Below are 23,017 nucleotides of genomic sequence, written 5' to 3' on the forward strand. Positions count from 1 at the left end.
AGAGAGAGCGCCAGGAACGGGCCTGTCAACGCTCTCTCTCGCCGCTTTCGAGCCGAGTCCGTGAGCGAGTTCGCTCCCGGACTCGGCTCGAAGGCGGCGAGAGAGAGCGCCAGGAACGGGCCTGTCAACGCTCTCTCTCGCCGCTTTCGAGCCGAGTCCGTGAGCGAGTTCGCTCCCGGACTCGGCTCGAAGGCGGCGAGAGACAGCGCCAGGAACGGGCCTGTCAACGCTCTCTCTCGGCGCTTTCGAGCCGAGTCCGTGAGCGAGTTCGCTCCCGGACTCGGCTCGAAGGCGGCGAGAGAGAGCGCCAGGAACGGGCCTGTCAACGCTCTCTCTCGCCGCTTTCGAGCCGAGTCCGTGAGCGAGTTCGCTCCCGGACTCGGCTCGAAGGCGGCGAGAGACAGCGCCAGGAACGGGCCTGTCAACGCTCTCTCTCGGCGCTTTCGAGCCGAGTCCGTGAGCGAGTTCGCTCCCGGACTCGGCTCGAAGGCGGCGAGAGACAGCGCCAGGAACGGGCCTGTCAACGCTATCTCTCGGCGCTTTCGAGCCGAGTCTGTGAGCGAGTTCGCTCCCGGAATCGGCTCGAAAGCGCCGAGAGACAGCGCCCCCCGGACCCCCAACCCGGGTTTGGGGGGCTGCTAGGAAGCCCTCCATGCCGGCGGCAAACAGCCGCGCCGCCCCCAATCTTCGGCTCCTCGCTAGCGCTGTGGGAGTAAAAACACCATCTGCACATGCGCAGACGGTGTTTTTACTTCCGCATCGCTACTTCGCGAAAACCCGCTCGTTGCGGGGGCTCCTGGAACGGAACCCTCGCAACGAGCGGGGGATCACTGTATTTGTATGCATATGGAGAATCATCATGATCAACATCCACATCACTTTATTACAGACTTGGCAGACACTATGAAAAAATTTTTATTAAGGAAAATTGTATTAAGTCTTATTCATAACCATAAAAATACAATAAATATGATTTTATATGTGCTGATATAATCACTTTACAATTCAGTAAACAATAGGCATTTATTACATATATTTTTCTAACAGGATATATCCAAGATGAGTCATGACAACATTTCAATTACTGGTTACTAAGTTGTTGGGGTTTAGAATGTCCCAAACATAATGAAAATAAACCCAATTTTATAAATATTATTTTCACTTTATAGTGACCAATTGATCTAGATGTTTATTTTGCTATTGACATTTCCCAACACATTCCAAACATGCTTCCTAATATCTCAATATAACATAATCTACTTCTAGAGGTTAATTTTAATTAATGGGTTTCTTTATGACACTAATCATATAACATACTTTGTTGTAGAATGTTAAGCTTAATAAATAAAATTAAAGATCTGATGGTGTTTATATTCCTTTGCAATGGCAATTAAGCAGAATTTTGCAACTCTCTAGAAATTACCCATTTACTAAATAGTGTAAAAGGAATTCCATAGTCTTTTTTTTTAAAAAAAAATCCATGGCAGTTAGTTAATACCATGCCCCCCCCCCCCCCCAAATAAACTAAAATAAAATCCAGCCCAAATAAAAGATGCAGTAAAGATGAACAGGAACAATTGATACAACTTCTTTCAGTAGCTGGGACAGAGACTGAAAAGTCTGATGAAACTAACATAGATGACCAAGCTAAAGAAAGAGTTCTCCTATGCTTAGGCAAAGAAGGATGATAAGTTTGGAAGTTTCTCTAAACAATGTTTTCTAAATAATCCTAAATTATAAACTTATTATAACTTAATTCTTTCCATAAAAAGCAAAACCCCCACACTATTTAAACTACAAGGCTGATTTAAAGCCAAATGAGAAAAATAGTGCTACAATGCTAATAAAGTTGCAGTTGTAACTTTGCATAAACTGTTACCCACTAATACCTGTAGCTTTGCAGGAAAACTTTGTTTTAGCATCACATGGTCTTATAGTTCCATTACAACTCTTTTCATCACTGCCATCTTCACAGTCCTTTTCGCCATCACAGCGCCAAAGCTCAGGAATGCAGTTTCCATCTGGATAACATTGAAATTCTTTCCCGCTACATCTCCCAAGAGAAGCTATCTCTAACATTAAAAAAAAATTGATAATAGAAAATTAGTTAACAATCTTTTAAATAATTTGTATAATTTTCAATATTTTGCCATTGCTACTTGGATACAGTCAATGAAGTGGTATATCAGGGTTGTCACTCAATTTCATTGATTGCTGCATTAGGGTTTTTGATTTATTTATTTATTAGATTTGTATGCCGCCCCTCTCCGTAAACTCGGGGCGGCTAACAACAGTACCTTGGGGGCTGAGGTGGGTGTGGCCAGAGTGGGCGTAGCCAGCTCAACATCATTCATGTTGGGGACACCTGTGACAGCCCAAGTGCTCTACCAGCAAAAACGGGCTTCCAAGCTCCATTTTTGGCTACAACAGTCTACTGCAATGAAAACAGAGATTATGAGGGCTGCATACAGCCCTCCCGAGCTCCATTTTTACTGGCAGAGGCACCATAGGCCGGTCCAAGGCAGCCCTGTGGACCAGATCTAAGTACCCCACAGTCTAGATCTGTCCTCTAGGACTTGAGTTTGACACCCCTGTGATATATGGTATCATAGTATTCTTGTAAATAGCCACATTTTATATAGAGAAAAGATGAATTATACTGTTCTAATGCAGAACCATATTTTTACAATATGGACTCAATTACACACTAATATACAAGGAAGTAAGCATGGTTGTTATATTTCTACAAAATAGATTATTAAAATTGTCACTTTCATTTTAAGCAGCTTTCTAGTAATTGACTTTTTCCATTAAGTACTTATAAGTCTATTCAATTCAATTCAATCATGTGAGCAAAACCAATGCATACCTCAAGTTACATTAGGATTATGCTGGAGAAAAATATATACCTCACTGTTATAGTGTTTATTTTATATACTGTTCATAGTTTTGCACCCATGTGTATTTCACTGAAGAAGTATAATTGGAACTATTGAAAATATAGAGTGGTGATATCCATTTGAACCATCTGAACTATCATATTATAAATTGTTCTTTGGACAAAGAGTCATTCACAAATGAGAACAATAAGTGTAGAAGAAGGGGAGGTTTTCCTCCCAATAACCAAGTAACAGATACAGTAACTAAAGACAGAACCTCAGGCTATGGAAATAAATAAAATAAAATAAAATAACTTTCCTGATAAGAGCAGCAAGATAAGACCACAGATATATTGACATATCTTGATCCAATGCCAAATTATAAATGTGTTACAATTCAATTTTCATTCTCAGTTTGTAGAAAATATGTTTAAAATTCTGAAATGGACTTAGAATTTGAGAGTCACAAATGTGAAAATCCATTGTAAAGATACCTTTAATTTCATTGCAAATTGGAATTGTGTCCATGAAAGCAGAATCATCAATTGTAGCAAACATCAAAGAAACAATGAGCACACCAGCTTTTTAGAATCTTTCCAGACAAGAACATATATTATCTGAATGTAGAATTTAAATAATATCTCTTTTAAGGAATTTGCATTCAATAACATTTGGAGGATCATATATCCAATGCCGATGTAGTCCAAAGCTCCAAATACTATTCATTTGTCTCTTTTATGCATATAGTACAATTCCATTTCAAATGCAAAAAGGGATATAAATAATTCTCTCTTAGGTTTCTAACATTACAGAGCATGTTGAATTATATGAAATTATTTATTGAAATATTATTTCAGAGTTGTAAAACTGAGTTCCATATAAATTATGTATGGCAGTTTAACATCATGTAAAAAATATAGACTATGGATAAGTACCTATTAATGAACAATTTATGTTGTTTTTAATAATAAGAGACATTCAATTGATATTAAAAAATATCACCATGAGAGAAAGCTACAATGAAAAAAAGTGTTATATTTTAAACCTATATAGAGTTTTCTCCTACAGAAAACACAATGGGAAAAATCTCTGGCTCTGTACTACAATAATAAAAAAGTGGTTTCATTTAAATTAAAGGATTTTCATTTTTAAAAAACTTCTAGCTATTGGAAATTGCTACAGATACATATTATCCTCAATGAAACAAACTACTGAATTAGGACTGCATTGCATTGTGCAGTGACTGTTCACATTTCTGAACTGAAAAAGCAAAATAATTACTGAAATATATTTATGCGTACTAGAGTGTAAATGGAACTCAAAATAATAGGACTTACTGTACTTCCAAACAAAAAAGCACAAATTTGTATTTTTTTTTCTAATGCAATTGATTATTGGAAATTACAGAATGGATTTTGAAATCTTTCTGTTTGTGTGAGCATAGGAAAGAATAGCTGTCAGAAAACAATGAAAACAAAAATAAGTTGGTATAGTACTATAGAAGAACCTACAGGTTTAAAAAAGAACTGAATCCAGTTAGAACAAAGGATCCAGTAAAAATCCTCCAATTCACCCCAAGTGAATGGAGGGCTGTTAGTAAATGCTTTGGAATAGGGCCAATTTTTGCATTAATCATCTCTCATTTTCTTTCTTGGAATGTGATTGTGAATAAACAATGTGCAGGTCTGTCTATTCTACATCTCTCAGAGCAGTCATATCTGCAAAAATATTAAAGGGAGAACAGCAATGCATACCAGCCCATGCAGAAAAAAACAATGTATACCCACCAGGGGTGAAATGTTCCTGGTTCGCTCATGCCTGTCGGTTGTCAGAGAGCTGGTCGTGAAGGCAGTGCAAGGCTCCACCTACCTGCCCGGATGTGGCCATTTGGGTTCTTTTACCCTCTGTGCATGCGCAAAGCATTTTGTGCATGTGCAGAGGGCAAAAGAACCCAAATGGCAGTGTCCAGGTGAATGGGCAGAGCCTCGCGCTGCCTCCACAACTGGCTGTCCAACGACCGACCGGCATGAGTGAACTGGGAGCATTTCACCCTTGGTATCCACCCTGATTAGTCCCTCTCTCTCTCCCTCCTCCCTCTCTCTCTGACCCTATCTTTCTTTCTCTATCTAAGAGAAAGGGAGAAGAAGAGAGGAAGAGAAAAAAGAGAAATGGAATTATTTCACAGGGAGAACATGTTGCTCTGTAACATAGATACCTCCCATTGGCACTGGTACAGAAGTAATAATAATAATAATAATAATAATAATAATAATAATTATTATTATTATTATTATTATTATTATTTATTAGATTTGTATGCCATCCCTCTCCAAAGGTTCCTCCCGGTTCAAACTGGTTCACCTGAACTAGTAGTGACCCACTGGTGATGTCACAATGACAGCACAGAACTGGTTGGTGCTGGTCCATGGGTTCCACCAACTTTTTAAAAAAAGAAAATTTAGATTTTTTTTTTACATTTTTTTGATGGGGGATTTTTTCTTACTTTTTTTTCTTCTGCACATGCGCAGGAGCAGAGTTTCCGGCACTGTGTATGCGGTCACCATCTTGTTTTTGGCTTTTAGGGGGAATCTTTTTTTGATTTTTTACCATTGCATATGTGCATGCATGCAAAGCTTGCAAGTGCCATGAAGCGCGGGCATGCAGTTCGGCCACATGGTGCGGGAGGAAGCGAACCATCAGTGAGGTAAGTTAGAACCCATCCCTGCACTAGTGGTGATGAATTTTTGAAAAAAAACTTTTGAGGTTCCTTTCAATGTAAGCAATGCCATTCAAAAATTTAACAAAGGTGGCTAAGCATCAAATAATACTGACTACAAGAAGAGGAAGAGACTTCTGTGTTTTTTTCAAAGGTTGCACTTATTCTTATGAATCATAAACATATTATTTTTCAATAAAGCTGTTGAAAAGTATTAAGCAGGACAAAATGTTCATTTATCAGATTTCAGAGTGCTCAGACCACTGTTGAAATATATCTGACAACTTGACTGGCTAAAAAAAATATGATTAAAAATCCAATGTTTCACTCTACTTTCAAAATTTCAATGTTTCACTCTACTTTCAAAATTTCCTTGACCAAATTGTAGCAAATAAAGACTCTGTAGCAAATACTAGTTGGAATCATCATTAATACAGTGACTGCTATACAAAATATGCAGTATGTTGTTTTTTATAGACTAATAATTCATTCTATGCCTAGATCTAGACTATCCTTGAATATGCATATTCCATCCAAGCAGACTGAAAATAAATATATTTTAGTGTTCTGATATGAACAGTTCACCTTGCCATTTAGACTGCAGCATATTATTGTTTTTGCCCTTTGTGAGCAATATTTAGCAGAATTTTTAACATTTTTTCTCTGCTTCTTCTAATTGTTCAAATTACAAACATCTTTGAAACTTTGCACTGCTATATTGTTTTAGTGAACTGAAGTAAAGTCATAATAAAACCAGGTCTGGCTCAAATTATTTATCTGCATTCCCTGCATCATCATACATAGTACAAAAATATTTTCCTTTTCCCAGGCAGTAAAATACAGTATCTAATTTTAAAGCAGGAAACTAATACAATGCTTCCCTTTTATTACTACCAAAAAACAGCTTGCATTAGTTTATTACAATTAAAGAACTTTTTTAAAAAACTATGGTCAAAAGTTATATCTTAAAAGATATTTCATGATGTGTTTTATCTACCTATGTATGACACATGCACACAGAGACCCAGAACTAGACACACAGACACTATCACACAAAGATTCAAACACCCTGTTTCTCCCAAAATAAGACATCCCCTAATAATAAGCCCAATTGGGCTTTTGAGTGCACAGCAATAAGGACAGCACTTATTTCAGGGTTAAAAAAAATATAAGACAGGGTCTTATTTTCAGAGAAACATAGTATTTACCTACACCACTTATTATATGTATATACTGTATATACACACATACAGTATATACATATAATAAGTGGTGTATATAATACAATTGCTGTAACTCAGTAGCAATAAAATCTTATATTAATCATCTTATTCAACTAAAATAAATCATGTCATTCCTTTGACAAAGGTAAGTATTTTACTGGAAGTTGGGAGGGGAATATAAAACACTGACCTTTGGTGCAATTTGGTTTAGTTTCATCACTGAAGTCTCCACAGTCATTGTCCCCATCACAAACCCAGTGACCTGGAATGCACCGGCCAGTAGAGCACCGGAACTGGTTGTCAAAACATGAATGAAGACAGTCCAGTTCATCAGTCCCATCACCACAGTCATTATCTGAAAAAAACGTGTGAATATTTTATTCGTGCCCAATTTCTTGTTGTATTCAATAATCAAGCAGAGAACAGTAGACTCAACTTTTTATTTCCTTCAATTTTGTAAAGATTAGATTTAGATTTATTGGATTTATATGCCGCCCCTCTCCGCAGACTCGGGGCGGCTCACAAACAGTACATAGTAACAAATCTAATATTTAGCAATCTGAATTACAGTTTTAGGTTAAAAAGTCAAAAAAAAGAAAAAAAGAAACCCCAATATATAAAAAACAAGCACACAATCGAATCATACACAAAAACTACATGGGCAAGGGGGAGATGTTTCAATTCCCCCATGCCTGACGGCAGAGGTGGGTTTTAAGGAGTTTACGAAAGGCAAGGAGGGTGGGGACAATCCTAATCTCGGGGGGGGGGAGCTGGTTCCAGAGGGTCAGAGCCACCACAAAGAAGGCTCTTCCCCTGGGTCCCGCCAGATGACATTGTTTAGTCGACGGGACCCGGAGAAGGCCAACTCTGTGGGACCTAATCGGTCGCTGGGATTCATGCGGCAGAAGGCGGTCGCGCAGATTAGATTAGATTAGATTTATTGGATTTATATGCCGCCCCTCTCCGCAAACTCGGGGCGGCATATAAATGCCGGGGCAGATATCCTGGTCCGATGCCATGTAGGGCTTTATAGGTCATAACCACCATAACCAAGCCAATAATAGAATTAGTGTATAGAGTTAGAATAGCTAGTTCAGTAAGATTTGTATGATGGGGAAGGTACAGAGAGATTTAAAATTTAATTGTAACAATAAGCTCCAATTTGAAAAAAAAAATTATTTAAAAAATATGAAAATTATACAAATGAAAAAGATACTGCTGACCTCTGTATATTACTTTGGTTACAAGCCAAATTGGCTTTTGCGCCAAAGCAATTACAATAACCTTAAAAACAGAAGTTAGGCTTGGCATAATGGCTGACCAAGTACCAGCACTATTCCAGTATTTACACAGCATCTCAGAGAAAAACAGATCAGCTTAGTGGGGAGTGGAAGAAAAGTTATGTGAAAATAGAGATGGCCATTTGAAGATCCAAAATACCAGTATAAGGTGAGAAGTGTATGGGTTCAAAAGCCAAGCTTCACATTAATGGCCTGCAAACTTTGAAAATGCTGCCCCCCAAGGTATATCTGCTCCCAACCCCTCACTATAGTCATCCAGATATGAGAAAATAGCAGGCAATAGGAAGCTTACTTTATGGATTTGATTTGATTTGATTTGTATGCCGCCCCCCTCCAAGGACTCGGAGCGGCTTCCAACAACAGTACAATTTACAAATCCAATATTAAAACCAGAACATATTAAGAAACCCTTATTAAAAACAGTCACACAATTCAGCAAACCATACATAATGCGGGACAGCTGGGGGAATCAATTATATCTGGCTCCAACCCCAAAGGGCAAGTATAATATAACATCCACAGATTTTATATTGTTCTGCGTGATTGGGTGTCACTCCTTCCCAGACAGTCAAATCATTCCTGCCCAGTCTGACTTTTAGTATGACTTTTAGTATGACTTTGTTTAATTAATAAAACACATCTATATATCTGTCAGTGTCACTAGCTTTCATTCGTTTTGTATAATGTTCTGTGAGTAGCTTTAGACAAAAGAATGGGTGCAAAGTAAAAGTTTGGGATCTCAACTACAGTTTCAAACATGAGGTGAGTTTTATGCTTAAAGTATATACAGTGATCCCCCGCTCGTTGCGAGGGTTCCGTTCCAGGACCCCCCGCAACGAGCGGGTTTTCGCGAAGTAGCGCTGCGGAAGTAAAAACACCATCTGCGCATGTGCAGATGGTGTTTTTACTCCCACAGCGCTAGCGAGGAGCCGAAGATTGGGGGCGGCGTGGCTGTTTGCCGTCGGCATGGGGGGCTTCCTAGCAGCCCCCCAAACCCGGGTTGGGGATCCGGGGGGCGCTGGCTCTCGGCGCTTTCGAGCTGAGTCCGGGAGCGAATTCGCTTCCGGACTCAGCTCAAAAGCGCCGATAGCCAGCGCCAACGAACGGCTTGTCCACGCTGGCTCTCGGCGCTTTCGAGCTGAGTCCGGGAGCGAATTCGCTTCCGGACTCAGCTCAAAAGCGCCGATAGACAGCGCCAACGAACGGCTTGTCCACGCTGGCTCTCGGCGCTTTCGAGCTGAGTCCGGGAGCGAATTCGCTTCCGGACTCAGCTCAAAAGCGCCGATAGCCAGCGCCAACGAACGGCTTGTCCACGCTGGCTCTTGGCGCTTTCGAGCTGAGTCCGGGAGCGAATTCGCTTCAGGACTCAGCTCGAAAGCGGCGAGAATGAACGGCGTGGGCGGGCGAAGGGCGGGCGGCAGCGAGGAGTTTGCGTGGGCGGTGGGGAAACTCCTCGCTGACGCCAGCAAGAGGGGGAAGACCCAGGGAAGCCGCCTAGCAGCTGATCTCCCTGTTGCCATCTACGCATGCGTGCCCATAGAAAAAACGGGCACGCATGCGTAGATGGTATTTTGACTTCCGGTTTGAAAAATAGCGAAGTACCCTGTTCGCAATGGTTGGGGACGCAATAAACGGGGGATCACTGTAATTAAGATGGCCTGAAGACCTTGCAGGGAACAAAAGGTTGCAGGTTGTGTCAGCAGGCCTGAGGAACCCAGAGCAGAATGGAGCCCATTAAATGGCTCGTGTGCGGTGCTGTCGCCGGGTCGGAGTGGTGTAGATTTTAGTATATTAATTTATTTATTAGTTGTATTGTTTTTATATGAGGCTTTATATAATGTAAGTCTGCTTGAAGTTACCATATGCAAATATGAGGCATCATATAATTAATAAATAAATAAATAAATAAATACATGAATAAATGAATGAATGAATGAATGAATGAATAAATAAATAAATAAAATAAAACAAAACTGTGACAAGATATTTGTATAGCAATAACCCCCCAAAAAAGAGTGATTAAAGGTTTAGGAAACACATCCAAGATCCTAGACATGCTGATTTTTATAATATTTTAAGTATTACATCCTTAGCAATATCTGAGATAACAAAGATGCAATATACTTGACTGGATGCTGCTAATATGGTGAGATAAGAATTATGGCCCTAGCATGTTGCACACTCGTCATCCTCAGGGTGCTGCTTTTCCTTGTGCTAGGGCGAACACAGCGAGACCTGAGCTGCCTTCCCTCTATAAATACTGGTGGATGGGTGTGAAGTGCTGGCTCAGCAGATGCATACTGTGTTGAAACTTCCTGGTGAATCAGTGGGGTAACACCTGGGTCATTGATGTTATTGATGTATGCTGATTAGTTTATGTTTGTGGATTGGGGGTGATATTCTGAGTAGTTGGAACTTGCAGACTACTTAGCTATTTTGTAATGTGTGTCTGGGGTGTAACAATTTTGGTTTGGCTATGAGTTTGTGGTCTGCTCATGTGTTTATGGTGTTTGTCAGGAGCACAGGGAAAAGAGAGCAAGAAAGAAAGAAAAGGGAAAGAGAGGGAGGGAAAGAGAAGTGGAGAGGAAGGAAGGAAGGAAGGAAGGAAGGAAGGAAGGAAGGAAGGAGAAATGGAGGGACAGAGGAAGGAAGGACTCTTTTTGGGGGGGTAATTTTTTTTATTTTTCTCTTAACATACATTCAAACAATACAGTGTAGCATCTACTGTATTTTTCGCTCTATAAGACACACCTGCTGATAAGACGCACCTAGATTTTAGAGGAGGAAAATAGAAAAAAAATATTTTGAGCCAAAAAGGGGAGAGGAAGAGAGGAAGGAGTGAAAGAACGGAGTGAGGGAGGAAAGAAGGGAGGAAGGAAAAGGAAAGCAAGAAATGGAGGGAGGAAAGGAAGGAAGGAAGGAAAGAAAGAAAGAAAGAAAGGGGGAAGGGACAGGAACAGAGGAAGGAAGCAAGGAAACTTATGAAAGGGGAGAGTAAGAGAGGAAGGACTGAAGGGAGGGAGGGAAGAAGGTAGGAAGGAGAAAGAAAAGAAGAAATAGAGGAAGGGAAGGTAAAAGAGAGAAAGAAAAAGAGCAAGAAAGAAAGCAAGAAAGAGAGAAAGAAAGAAAATGAAAGAGAAATAAAAATAGAGAGGGGGAATGAAAGAAATGGAAGGAGGGAAGGAAGGAGAGAAAGCAAGAGAAAGAAAGAAAGCAAGAGAAAGAAAAAAGAATGAAAGAGCAAGAGAGCAAGAGAGAAAAAGAAAGAAAGAAAGAAAGAAAGGCAACTTCAAAGAAAGGCTCACTGAGCATCTCTCACTCTCTCTCTCTTTCTATCCCTCTTTCTTTCTTTCTCTTCCTTTCTCTCTCTCCTCTTCCTTTATCTCCTCTCTCTCCCTCCCTCTCTCTTTCTCTCCCCCCTCTTTCCCCCTTTCCCTCTCTCTTTCTCTCTCTCTCTCTTGCTATCTCTCCCCCCTCTCCCTCTCTCCCCCCTTTCCCTCTCTCTTTCTCTCTCTCCCTCTCTTGCTATCTCTCCCCCCTCTCCCACTCTCTTTCTCCCTCTCCCTCTCTTTCTCTCTCTCCCCCTCTCTCTTTCTCTCTCTCTCCCCCTCTTTCTCTCTCTTTTTCTCACTTTCTCTCTCTTGTTTTCTTTCTGTCTGGGCAGATGGCTGTGCTGACCGGAGAAGCGAGCGATCCGGGAGTCCGGGACTGTGTGGCTTTGCGCCATGAAGAGGAAACGGCTCCGGCAGCAGGGAAAAGTCGGCCGTTTTCTCTTCATGGCGCAAAGCCACACAGTCCCGGACTCCTGGATTGCTCGCCCAAGGCAGGAGGCGGCGGAGGAGGAGAGGGGGCGGATCGCGCCCCAAGGCAGAAGGCGGTGGCGGAGGAGAGGGGGCGGATCGCGCCCCAAGGCAGAAGGCAGCGACGTTGGAGAGGGGGCAGATTGCGCCCCAAGGCAGGAGGAGGCAGCGGAGGAGAGGAGGCAGATCGCGCCCCAAGGCAGGAGGTGGCAGATCGGGCGGGCAATAGGGCAGCGTGGAGAAGCCAGGGGCGCATTTGGCCGAAGGCACCGTGGGGAGGCAGGGGCGGCCGCGGCTCCCTTTACTCCTACTGCCACACCTCCCCGCCCCCGCCCACCTCCCCGCGGGCTGGCAGGGGGATGGGGAGCCCGTGGAAAAGGGCGCGCACGGGTGTATTTGGGGGTGCGCGCAGCTTACGGGGAACGGTGGGCCAGGCAGCAGCTAGCCAGCCGGCGGGATGGCGCTTCCGAGTTCGCAGCCTCCCCCTCCTCCCTGCCTGCATCTTCGCTCCATAAGACGAGGCTGATTTTTCATCCTACTTTGGGAGGAAAAAACCTGCGTCTTATGGAGCGAAAAATACGGTAATTTTCCATGAATAAAATGCGGTATTTTGTTAGTAACTAATATCAATCATCAAAAAAGTTGCAAAAGTTTTTTTTTCTAATTTTGTCATCCAGTTACATTCATTTTTAAAATTAAATTCCCTCCTTAATGTTCCTTCAAAAAGTACAACACCAATTATTTTCTAACTTATTAACCACTATGCCAAAGTGTTTCCTTCTTTCTTTAGACATTTTTCTATAAGCCAAGAAAACCTTGTATAGTCAATCAGATGTTAACAAAAGAAAATTAAAAACAAAACATAAACATACCGTATATACTCGAGTATAAGCCAAGTTTTTCAGCCCAAAAAATGGGCTGAAAAACACAGCCTCGGCTTATACTCGGGTCATTGACAAAGTCACCACACGAGGGCACCATTGCTTGAGCCAGAGCGAGGAGGCACCAGCTTTTGTCCCCTCTCGCACGCCGTAGTTCCTCTCCCTAGCTCAAGCAGAGGCAGCCATTTGCTCCAACCGAGAGGGGAAAAAAGCAATGGTGAGTAACTATTCCTTGCTCTCTCTGCATTGGTATTTTGTGGTAGTTGCTGTCCTTGCTTGGATAGGATCTAATAATGTGTTATGAGGCAGAGCTAGACAGGAATTCTTTTTCTATCTGTCTATCTTTCTATCTATCTATTTTTCTATCTAACTATTTTTCTATCTATCTATCTATCTGTATCTATTTCTATCTATCTATCTATCTATCTATCTGTCTGTCTGTCTGTCTGTCTGTCTATCTATCTTTCTATCTATATCTATCTGTATCTATCTATCTATCATCTATCTATCTATCTGTATCTATTTCTATCTATCTATTTTTCTATCTTTCTATCTATCTATTTTTCTATCTATCTATTTTTCTTTCTATCTATCTATCTATCTATCTATCTATCTATCTTTCTGTCTGTCTGTCTGTCTGTCTATCTATCTTTCTATCTATATCTATCTATCTATCTATCTATCTATCTATCTATCTATCTATCTATCTATCTATCTATCTATTTGGTTTTCTATACTGATAACCTCACAGCAGCTAATGCTGAAGCTCTTCTTTGGATACACTTATTTATTTGTTTGTTTGTTTGTTTATTTATTTAATTGGATTTGTATGCAATCCCTCTCCAAGGACTCAGGGTGGCTCACAGCATATATAAAAACAGAACAATAATGTAAATTCAATTAATGATGAGAAGGAATCCAGTTTTGAAGGATTTTAACTCTTAGGTTTTAGCTTTGTTCCTGATCGAGCTACTTTTTTTACTTTTTAATTTATTGTTAATATTGTTAATTTGTTTACCCTCTTTTAAATTTACAGAGCTAGTTTACTGGTTTTCTTTAAAATAAATATTCTAAAACATGTCTCAATTAATGTAATTTTATTGTTTTCCATTTTTATAAGTTACCAGTAGCCACTGCATTTTCTAACCTCGGCTTATACTCGGGTCAATACGTTTTCCCAGTTTTTGTGGCAAAAATTGGTGCCTCGGCTTATACTCGGGTCGGCTTATACTTGAGTATATACGGTATATGAATTTCAGACTTCTTCCCCCCTCTAAATAGTACATTCCCATTTTGTTTTTTACTTTAAGATAAGGTATGTGCAGTGTGCATAGGGATTTGTTCATAGGGTTTTTTTAATAGTCCGGCCCTCCAACAGCCCGAGGGACAGTGAACTGGCCCCCTGTGTAAAAAGTTTGGGGACCCCTGCTATACATGGAATATTTTGAAACCAACACCTTGGATAAATCTGAACACAAACCCAAACTCTGGCTTAGATATGTAGACAATACCTTCATAATTTTGCCACACGGGAAAGAAAAACTGGACAACTTCCTCACACATCTCAGTAGCCTACACCCCAAAATACTAGGTTCTTAAGTAGAAAAGTTTGTAAGAAGAATCAATTTTTCCTATAGGAATCAATGTAAAAGAAAATAATGTGTGCTATTGGGGAAACCATAGGGAGGGTGGAGGCCTTGTTTCCTCCCAGGAGATTCCTAGAGAGGCTCCACGGAGGCTTCTCCCTGCCTTTTCCGGTTACAGTTTCAAAGGCTCAGGTTTGTAAAAACATGTGACACATACAGAATATAATTTGTCGGCTATGAATAACTGCCTTGGAAATGACCCTACGTTGGGCCGAGAGGCAAAAAAGGAGCTGTGATGTTCCTTCAATATACCAGGGTGATTCGACACTATATATATATAGTGTTCAGCCACTTCAGTATTGGCTATGATATACGGAAGCTGAGTAAGATTTATGAAAGTTACACAGAAACATTATTATTTGTGAGTAGAGTTGAACTAGAGTTGATTCTTACCTGTATCACAATGCCATTTGCTACTAATACATCTTCCATTATTACAAATAAAATGGATCAATGGGTCACAGGTTGGGAACTCTAAAGAGTGGAGAGGAGAGGAAGGGAGAAGAGAAGACATTTAATATCGTATTTACTACAACATACGGGCGTTCTAGTCTGGGCTTATTCAGATTGAAACAAAAGGCGAAAACCCACGATGTAAGCTTTAAATCACACTCTTTATATGAAAAAGCCACATTTACAAGCAAAAATCAATCTCTGAAACTTTATTGAAATAGATTTTTCACAGTTGCAGACAGGCCTCTGGGAAAGATGCCAGAGTCAGGGCTAATTGCATTCAAACAAGATAAAGCAGGTGTGAGTCATAAGCAATACTATTCAGATCACCACATTCTGGCAGCTTCTATGAGATGAGTTTTGCAGAGAAGAAATCAGGTATTTGGTGAATCATTTCTGGAACCCCAGATCTAACACAATGTCCATGAAAGCAAGGTTGAAACTCCACCCAGAATTACCCATAAGGCTTCCCTTATATACCTGCTGGGAGTGGTCAGCAAACCCCTAGAATTAAAACTACAAACTATTTCCTTTTACCATACAACTGTTGGTGTCTGCTTTGTAATCTCCTGAATCGAGCATCTAAGAGTGCCTCATTATCTCTAATGTCCCCTTTATCCTCTGACTCGGACCAAATCCTCATTGACATATCTGCTACCTCTGGTGGTCGTTTGGGTTCATCCAGGTCTATTTCTCCCTCACTCTCACTCTCTGCATCAATTGGTAACACCAATGACCCAGGCTATCCAGATGGGCCTGGCTCATCCTCTTCAGAATCTATCATTTACCAGAGTGGATGGGGAACACTCACAACAATGGGCATCTATTATTTCATAATTTTTTCAAAAATTGCTAGCTGTGTGTTATCTGAAATAGAAAAAGTGTTTGTATGAATATAACATAATGTGTATATGAATATAACATAAAAGAGTCCTCAGTTTATGGCTGTAACTGGAATCAGAAATCTGATTATAAGGCATTAGGGTCATAAGTCTAGACACCACATAGCAATTAGGTTTATATACTTTTCATAGTGATTTACAGTCCTCTCTAATCGGTTTACAGAGTCAGCATATTGCCCCCAATAACCTGAGTCCTCATTTTACCCATCTCAGAAGGATGGAAGGCTGAGTCAACCTTGAGCCTGGTGGGATTTGAACTGCCAAATTGCAGGTAGCCAGCAGTCAGCAGAAGCAGCCTGCAGTACTGCACTATAACCACTGTGCCACCGTGGCTCTGCTCAAAGTGATTTTAAAACATTTTTTTTGCAATGGTTGTTTAATAAATGGGGCAGTTGTTAAACAAATATAGTGGTTGTAAGTACAAATCCAGTCTTTGGAGAAGGGTGGCATACAAATCTAATAAATAATAATAATAATTTATATGAATTGTCAAAAAAAATTTGTTGGAAGCTGATAAAAAAATCAAGCCAAATTGCAACTACATGACTATAGAACACAAAAACTGGTCAGAAACCATGGAGGGATGTTTGACTATTTACAATGATTGGGTGTGTGTGTCTTTTTATGGGTTGTAAACCCCTTCCTTGGCCATTGTAAATGCAAATGATTGTTAAGTGACTAGTCATAAGTCAAGGACTACCTGAATATTAAAAGAACAGTATTTTGCTAAAGCATTAAGCACAAATGTTTCTGATTACAAAAACTCTTAAATTGCCCTTTTAAAGAAATTTCACATATTTCTGATAGGAATTGCCTTTCTTTCCACAGGAATTGTACCTGCTTCACAGCATATAGTGATTTTGTGATCCTGTGGGAATGTTTTATAGCTATCACCACAATAACAGTTTGATGTTTATGCTAAACATCTGTGATTCTATGCATTAAAAACAAATTAAATATAGTAAGAACAAATAAAGAAATCATGTCGCCATTGTTGGATCATGATGGTTTTATATTAAGTTCAGAATGAAAGTCGAAGCAAGAAATATTTACAGTCAGTAGGGTGGGGGTAGGGCTTTACTGTGATGCTGTTTTTGCCTACAATCATCTACAGCAGTGTTTCCCAACCTTGGCAACTTGAAGATATTTGGACTTCAACTCACAGAATTCCCCAGCCAGCAAATGCTGGCTGAGGAATTCTGGGAGTTGAAGTCCAAATATCTTCAAGTTGCCAAGGTTGGGAAACACTGATCTACAGTATGGTAGTCCAGAGTTCAGATGTAATGATTTGGAGTGAGCAGAATATCCTTGCAGCCCTTGACAAAAATATTTTTTAAAAAGCTGTGTGGATTTAACTGGTTCACAATCCTGGGAAATTGCAAACTTAACATAACTCTAACTACTGCCACTTGCGTGCTCATGCACAGTTCAAATCCAGTTTCATCTTTGGGATTTGGATTTCTGTGTCATGCTAATTGGTTACAAACAGTTTTTAAATTATCTAAGAAACAATCTTATTTCCCTAGACCAGTTTATACCTTAAAACAGTGATGGTGAACCTTTTTTTCCTCAGGTGCCGAAAGAGCATGAGCGCATGCCATCATGCATGTGCAAGTGCCCACACCCATAATTCAATGCCTGGGGAGCATGGAAACATCTTCCCCTGCCCCCCGGCGGCCCTTTAGTTGCACTAGCTCAACTCCAGCATGCATGTATGTGCCGGACAGCTGATTTTTGGCTCACATGGAGGCTCTGGGAGGGCGATTTCAGCTTCTGGAGCCTCTGGTGAGTGGGGCAGGGCGTTTTCACTCTTCCGAGGCTCCAGGGAAGCTTCTTGAGCCTCGGGAAGGCAAAAAATAGGCCTACCAAGCAGACCAGAAGTTGGCTGTTTCTAGCTTCCAGACGGTCTCCTGGGGGGGGGGGGGGTGGAGGCCATTTTTGCCTTCTCCAGGCATTGAAATATGGGTGTGGGCACTTGTGCATGCACAATAGTGTACACACATGTGCTTTCGGCACCTGAGGAAAAAAAGGCTCACCATCACTGCCCTAGAGAAAGATGAGGAAGTTAAAGTCTTTGGGAAGTGAGACTTAGAGTGAGGTATGGCAAATGAAACAAACAAGGTTAAAAAGATATTTATTTAGTTACTTACCAAGTACATCTAAATTATATTAAAATAACCAAAATGCCCTTATAATCCCCAAGGCATGTCACAACTTTTGAGCATCTTTAATGTTGGAAATTGAAAGTTGAAATGTTTAGTATGCCCTAAAATAACATCTCTGATTTATAACTGGTCACCTATCACCCTAATGCTTAAATTAAGAACACACTGTAATGTATATTTGTCTCAAAATAAAGTTAATATGGCAAATATGGTATTTTTCAGGAAAACAGACAATAGAAAATAGAATATGCTTAGATATTCTGCATTAATTTAACTATAATTGAAGAAAAACAAAACAGTAAACAATATCCAGTGTCGGTTATTAAAACTGTTAAAAGGTCATCTTCTACAGAAAAACGATTAATTTTCAAAAACATTTATGGTAGACTGATTTAATATATGAAATATTTATGTAATACAAATTTACTATATTTGGAAATGTCACAAATATTGACTTTGGTTACCATAGATATTCAAAAATATACTTTTAGAATTAAAATACTGGTACATTTGACAAAATGTCAATTTTGAAATTTGGCACGCGGAGGAGAGGCTTTTATTTAACAAAGGGAAAGCTTACAAAAAACTTTTTATAAAGGAAACACACACACACACACATTCTATTAATTGAGAAATTAATCTTCATTAAACAAGTAATTTAGCTATCTGCTGTAAGCTTTTTATCTATATTTACACTATATTCTTGAAAGTCCAGCTTTACAATATTCTCATCTTTGTCTTCTACAATCCACAGTGCATGTCAAAACCTTTGAGCACCTCTAATGTTGGGAATTGAAATTTTCTATATTTCTGTAATCGCAATTACTTTATTTTACATCTGTCATTCTTTACCAAGCCAAACTTATTTTTCTACAGACTTAAATACATCTATCTCAGATGGATTCCTCATTTCTACTTCTGTGTGTCACCATTTTGTTTAGTTTTTTGTTCACCTTTTCTACTTGCTTCCTCTGAGGTAAACTTTTTCCTCATGCCATGTCTGAGGGGAAAAAAGAAACACTTTTTTTTTTCTTTTCTCTCCCTCCCTCCTAGTTTTCTCAGATGCTCCTTCTCTTTTTCTCTTCAGGCTTATCTTCTAGTTTGTCTATTGACTTTGACTTCTGCTTTGATTCCATTTATTCAGCTTCTCCTCAATGAGACCTAGGGCTACAGAACTCCCTGGCAACCATCCTGTCTTCCCTCCCCCTCCTTGCCCCCCTCTCTGCCCCCATTTGTGTTTTTGTAAAAAAAAATACATATATTTAATATTTCTGTTTTCTATGTGGAAGCTAGAAACATTCTTGAAAACAAATATATTATGCCTGAGTTTGGCAGTTTGCTTTGGAACACGCTGGTCTGCTTTATTAGGCACCAGTGTGTCTACCATCCCTGTCTAATTGTTCCCTCTTATCAGTATCCATCTTATATATATAATAAACAATGTTATATCTATGTTTATTTCAAATACACAGTTCACAAAATACATAAATAAATAAAAGTATTTGTTGCTTAATTAAAGTGTCTTTAAGGGGACTCTTGGTGCTCTCTGAACTTGGTTGTTTTCTTGCAGAGGTTTCATTACAGCATTAGTGCTAGTGTTATAAAGACCTCTCATGTCAGTCTTCAGCTACATATATTTCCCTTTAAAGTATATTTAAAATATTCTGAGGACTATACAGAATGATAAGCCCCAAAGGAAATACCTCAGCAACTAGGGAAAGAAAGCTTTTATTGTGTGTAATAGAGAGGGGAGAAAAATAAGACTAGAAAATAAAATAATTAAAAAAAACTTAAGAGGGGAAAGGATTAATATAGTCCAACAGCAGGCCACAAAAAGCAATATTATCACTTATGACATGTTTCATTTTTAAAAATGTCAAAAGCACAGTTATCACTTATGCATGGATAGCATTTAGATTTTTCTGTTCTATTAATAAACCAAGGCTAATTTGATAAGGCATAATGTACAGTATGTGGCGATGGTGATGGTTCCCTAATGGAAAGAACAGAAAGAGAAGGCAGCAACATCAGCATTAATGGCATATCAGTTTTGCAAGCTGCACTGGCTTCCACTTTGCTTCTGGCTGGAATACAAGGCTAGTTGTTACATATAAATCTATGTGTGGCGTAGAATCACTGTACTTGAGTTTCTCCTATCTCCAATTTGCTACTGCAAGTTTGGGCTGCTTCAGGTTCCCTTGATTAAACAAAATTATCTATAGGGAGTCCAGAAATGTGCTTTTCTGACTTATGAAATAAAGTTCCCTCCAAGATCTAGATGGCTCTGCCCCTGCTTAGAAGACAGCTTTTCACTCAGGTCTTTAGCAAGGTAGAGAGATTTGCTATGATTTAATGTTTTATTTATTGTAATTTATGTGATTGCTGTGAGCTACCCAGACTTGCTAAGTCTGTGCATGTGTGTGTGTGTGTGTGTGTGTGTGTATGTATGTATGTATGTACATGAGAGAGAAAGAGAGAGAGGGAGAATGCTTAGCTTTTAATAGAAGGAGCCTCAAAAAGATGGTGCATCAGAACAATTATATGATTTTCAAAATGTATAAAGACCATGTGGCTTAATTGCCACTTTTCACAAGGTTTGATGCAGTGTAGCTGATAAAAACCCATGTCAACTTAAAAAGGATAAAAGACCATTTAGCAGTGTTTATAATCCTTTTAATCCTGTTGTTTATCTCTCTCTAAATTAGAGGTGTAGATAGATTTTATGGCCACAGTAGCATTGTTTTTCATTCGTCATTCAACTCAGAAACTTTATACCACCTTAGTAAGTTTAGATTTTTTTGAGGATAGACGACAAATATGAAGGGGACTTAATCGAGATTGTCATTAAGAATAGTCAATCATTTTCCCATAAAAAGCTAAGAAGCCAAGTTAAGAATTTCTATTAATCTTATAGATGTCAAGAGAGGAACCACACTAGCTTTTCTACCATTAGAGATAAACCAATAGTCATGTCTTGGCTGTCAGCATGTGCCTATAAGAGACCAGATGAGGTAGAACAAAGAAAGAACTAAAAAGAGTGTAGACTTCTGCATCAAAATAACAATTATAACAGTTGAATTAATATGTGGTTTCATTGTAGTAGAGTGGCCACGGACATGTATGGTTTATGAAACACCTTAGATATTTTGCGGTGATAGAGTTATGGAAGATAGGTTGTTTTTCACACATATTTCAACTCATATCAATATTTCTTTCCTAGTGAAGTCAGTGCAGCTGAGCTTGCTAAGGAGAAAAGATTAACAAACCCCATGTGTGGTTAACAACTATAAAATGGTCACATTGCAGAAGCCAGAGTAGTCTAGTTTTCATGCCAGAGGCAGTTGTAGTCACAAAAATTTATAGAAGTATATTGATTTCTAGCAAGATCTACATGCAGTACAAATTTATATAGTACAGAAATCATAACATAGAATCATAATTCCTTAGCTTTACAGACATAAACTCTTTCTAGGATTTGGCAGCAGCGGCAATTTCCAGATTTCACTTCCTTTATTCATCAAGAGCCACTTTATTTAGTATTAGTAATTTTATTTAGCTTTATTTCACAAACTTTTTATAACATTTATTGGCAGTAATAGATTTCTAATCTTTTTCTAAAGATTAAATATCTTTTTTTCCTTTTCTTCATCCTTCTCCTCTCTGCAACTGTGACTCTTTATTCTTGTCAAATGAAATTCTTGCTAACAACAGAATACAAGTTTTTATTGTGTTTTGAAACGTTCCTGTACTTCTAGATTCATTTTAGGACACTTTATCCCTTCTTCCCTAATTCCCAAACATTGCCATCATTTGCTAAAATGAATTATTTCTAATAATTTCCTCTCCCAGCTTACTCATTTTATTTATTATTTTGCTAAACTAATTAATGAAAGGAAGATATAAGTACATGTGCAAGAACAGACATTATCCTTTTGGTTGTTGTTATTTGTTGTTGTTTTAAAGAGAGAAATAGAAAGTTTTTCAAATGATTTCTCCTCAGTAATATAAAATTACTTTAATTTATTTTGAATAAAATTCTTTTTATATCTCAAGTGTTTAATTTATATAGTTTGTCAAGGACTTGGTGTGTCCAAGAAACAGATGAATAATACTGAATTTAGTCAGGATAATTGTAGTATTTATTTGATGAAAGAATGCATGTAACCTAGTTATCTAATCATCTATTTTCTAAATAATGGGAGCATAATACTCATTCTTAGAGTTGTTGTTTAATATGTAAGACAACAGAAGAGCTAGGAATACATAATCTGTCATGAGCACTATCAAATTGCATATTAATTTCTTATATGAATCAAATATTCTATTTATAAAGTCTGTGATTTAACTTACCACAAGTTGCAGTTTCATCTGACTGATCACCACAATCATCCTCTTGATCACACAACCATGAATGTGGAATACAGCGTCCATTCCCACAGGAAAACTGGTCTACTTGACATACTCTTGCTTGAATGATAAATTGATATTAAAATTACAGAATGGAAGTTAAATAAAATATCCTTGAGCCACTCACATTTTATATATGTATATCTATCCATCCATCCATACATACATACATACATACATTATTCATATACTGAATAAGAGAATTGTAAAAAAAAATAGAAGATTTATTAAAATGTCAACATTAAAATGTCACTTTGGAAATTTAACCACTTTTTCTTCCTTTCTTCCTCTTTCTCAATGTCTCTATATGAAGAGCCAATTTGGTGTAGTGGTCACCTTTTCTCAGATTTAGAAAGAAGGCAATGACAAACCATATTTTTTTAAAAAGCAAAACAAAACAAAAAGTCTTCCCAGAAGAAAGGACAAAGATTTGTACAGGCAGTCTTTGACAATCAGACATGATTGAATAGTTCGGGCTTTGCCCCGTGTAATATTTTGCATGTCTATGCGACATTTTGGTGAAATCACATTCACCGAAACGTCGCATAGACATGCAAAATATTACACGGGGCAAAACCCGAACTCAGAACAATCTACATACATATACCCGTGAAAATCTACGAAAACAAATATATATGTGCATG

At 38.9% G+C, this 23,017-nt stretch overlaps 1 protein-coding gene across 1 annotated transcript in view; it reads right to left on the reverse strand.

Moving 5' to 3' along the window:
- LRP1B (LDL receptor related protein 1B) overlaps nucleotides 1-23,017 on the reverse strand; it is a 1,143,506-nt gene that overhangs the window by 289,965 nt on the left and 830,524 nt on the right. Inside the window, exons 18-21 of the mRNA XM_070731453.1 lie at nucleotides 22,317-22,433; nucleotides 14,840-14,920; nucleotides 7,009-7,173; nucleotides 1,890-2,072 (exon numbers count right to left, since the gene is read on the reverse strand). Of these exons, the coding sequence (XP_070587554.1) occupies nucleotides 1,890-2,072; nucleotides 7,009-7,173; nucleotides 14,840-14,920; nucleotides 22,317-22,433 (546 nt within the window). The remainder of the gene's footprint in view (nucleotides 1-1,889; nucleotides 2,073-7,008; nucleotides 7,174-14,839; nucleotides 14,921-22,316; nucleotides 22,434-23,017) is intronic.

The sequence above is a fragment of the Erythrolamprus reginae genome, chromosome 1, assembly GCF_031021105.1.
Source record: "Erythrolamprus reginae isolate rEryReg1 chromosome 1, rEryReg1.hap1, whole genome shotgun sequence".
Classification (NCBI taxonomy): domain Eukaryota; kingdom Metazoa; phylum Chordata; class Lepidosauria; order Squamata; family Dipsadidae; genus Erythrolamprus; species Erythrolamprus reginae.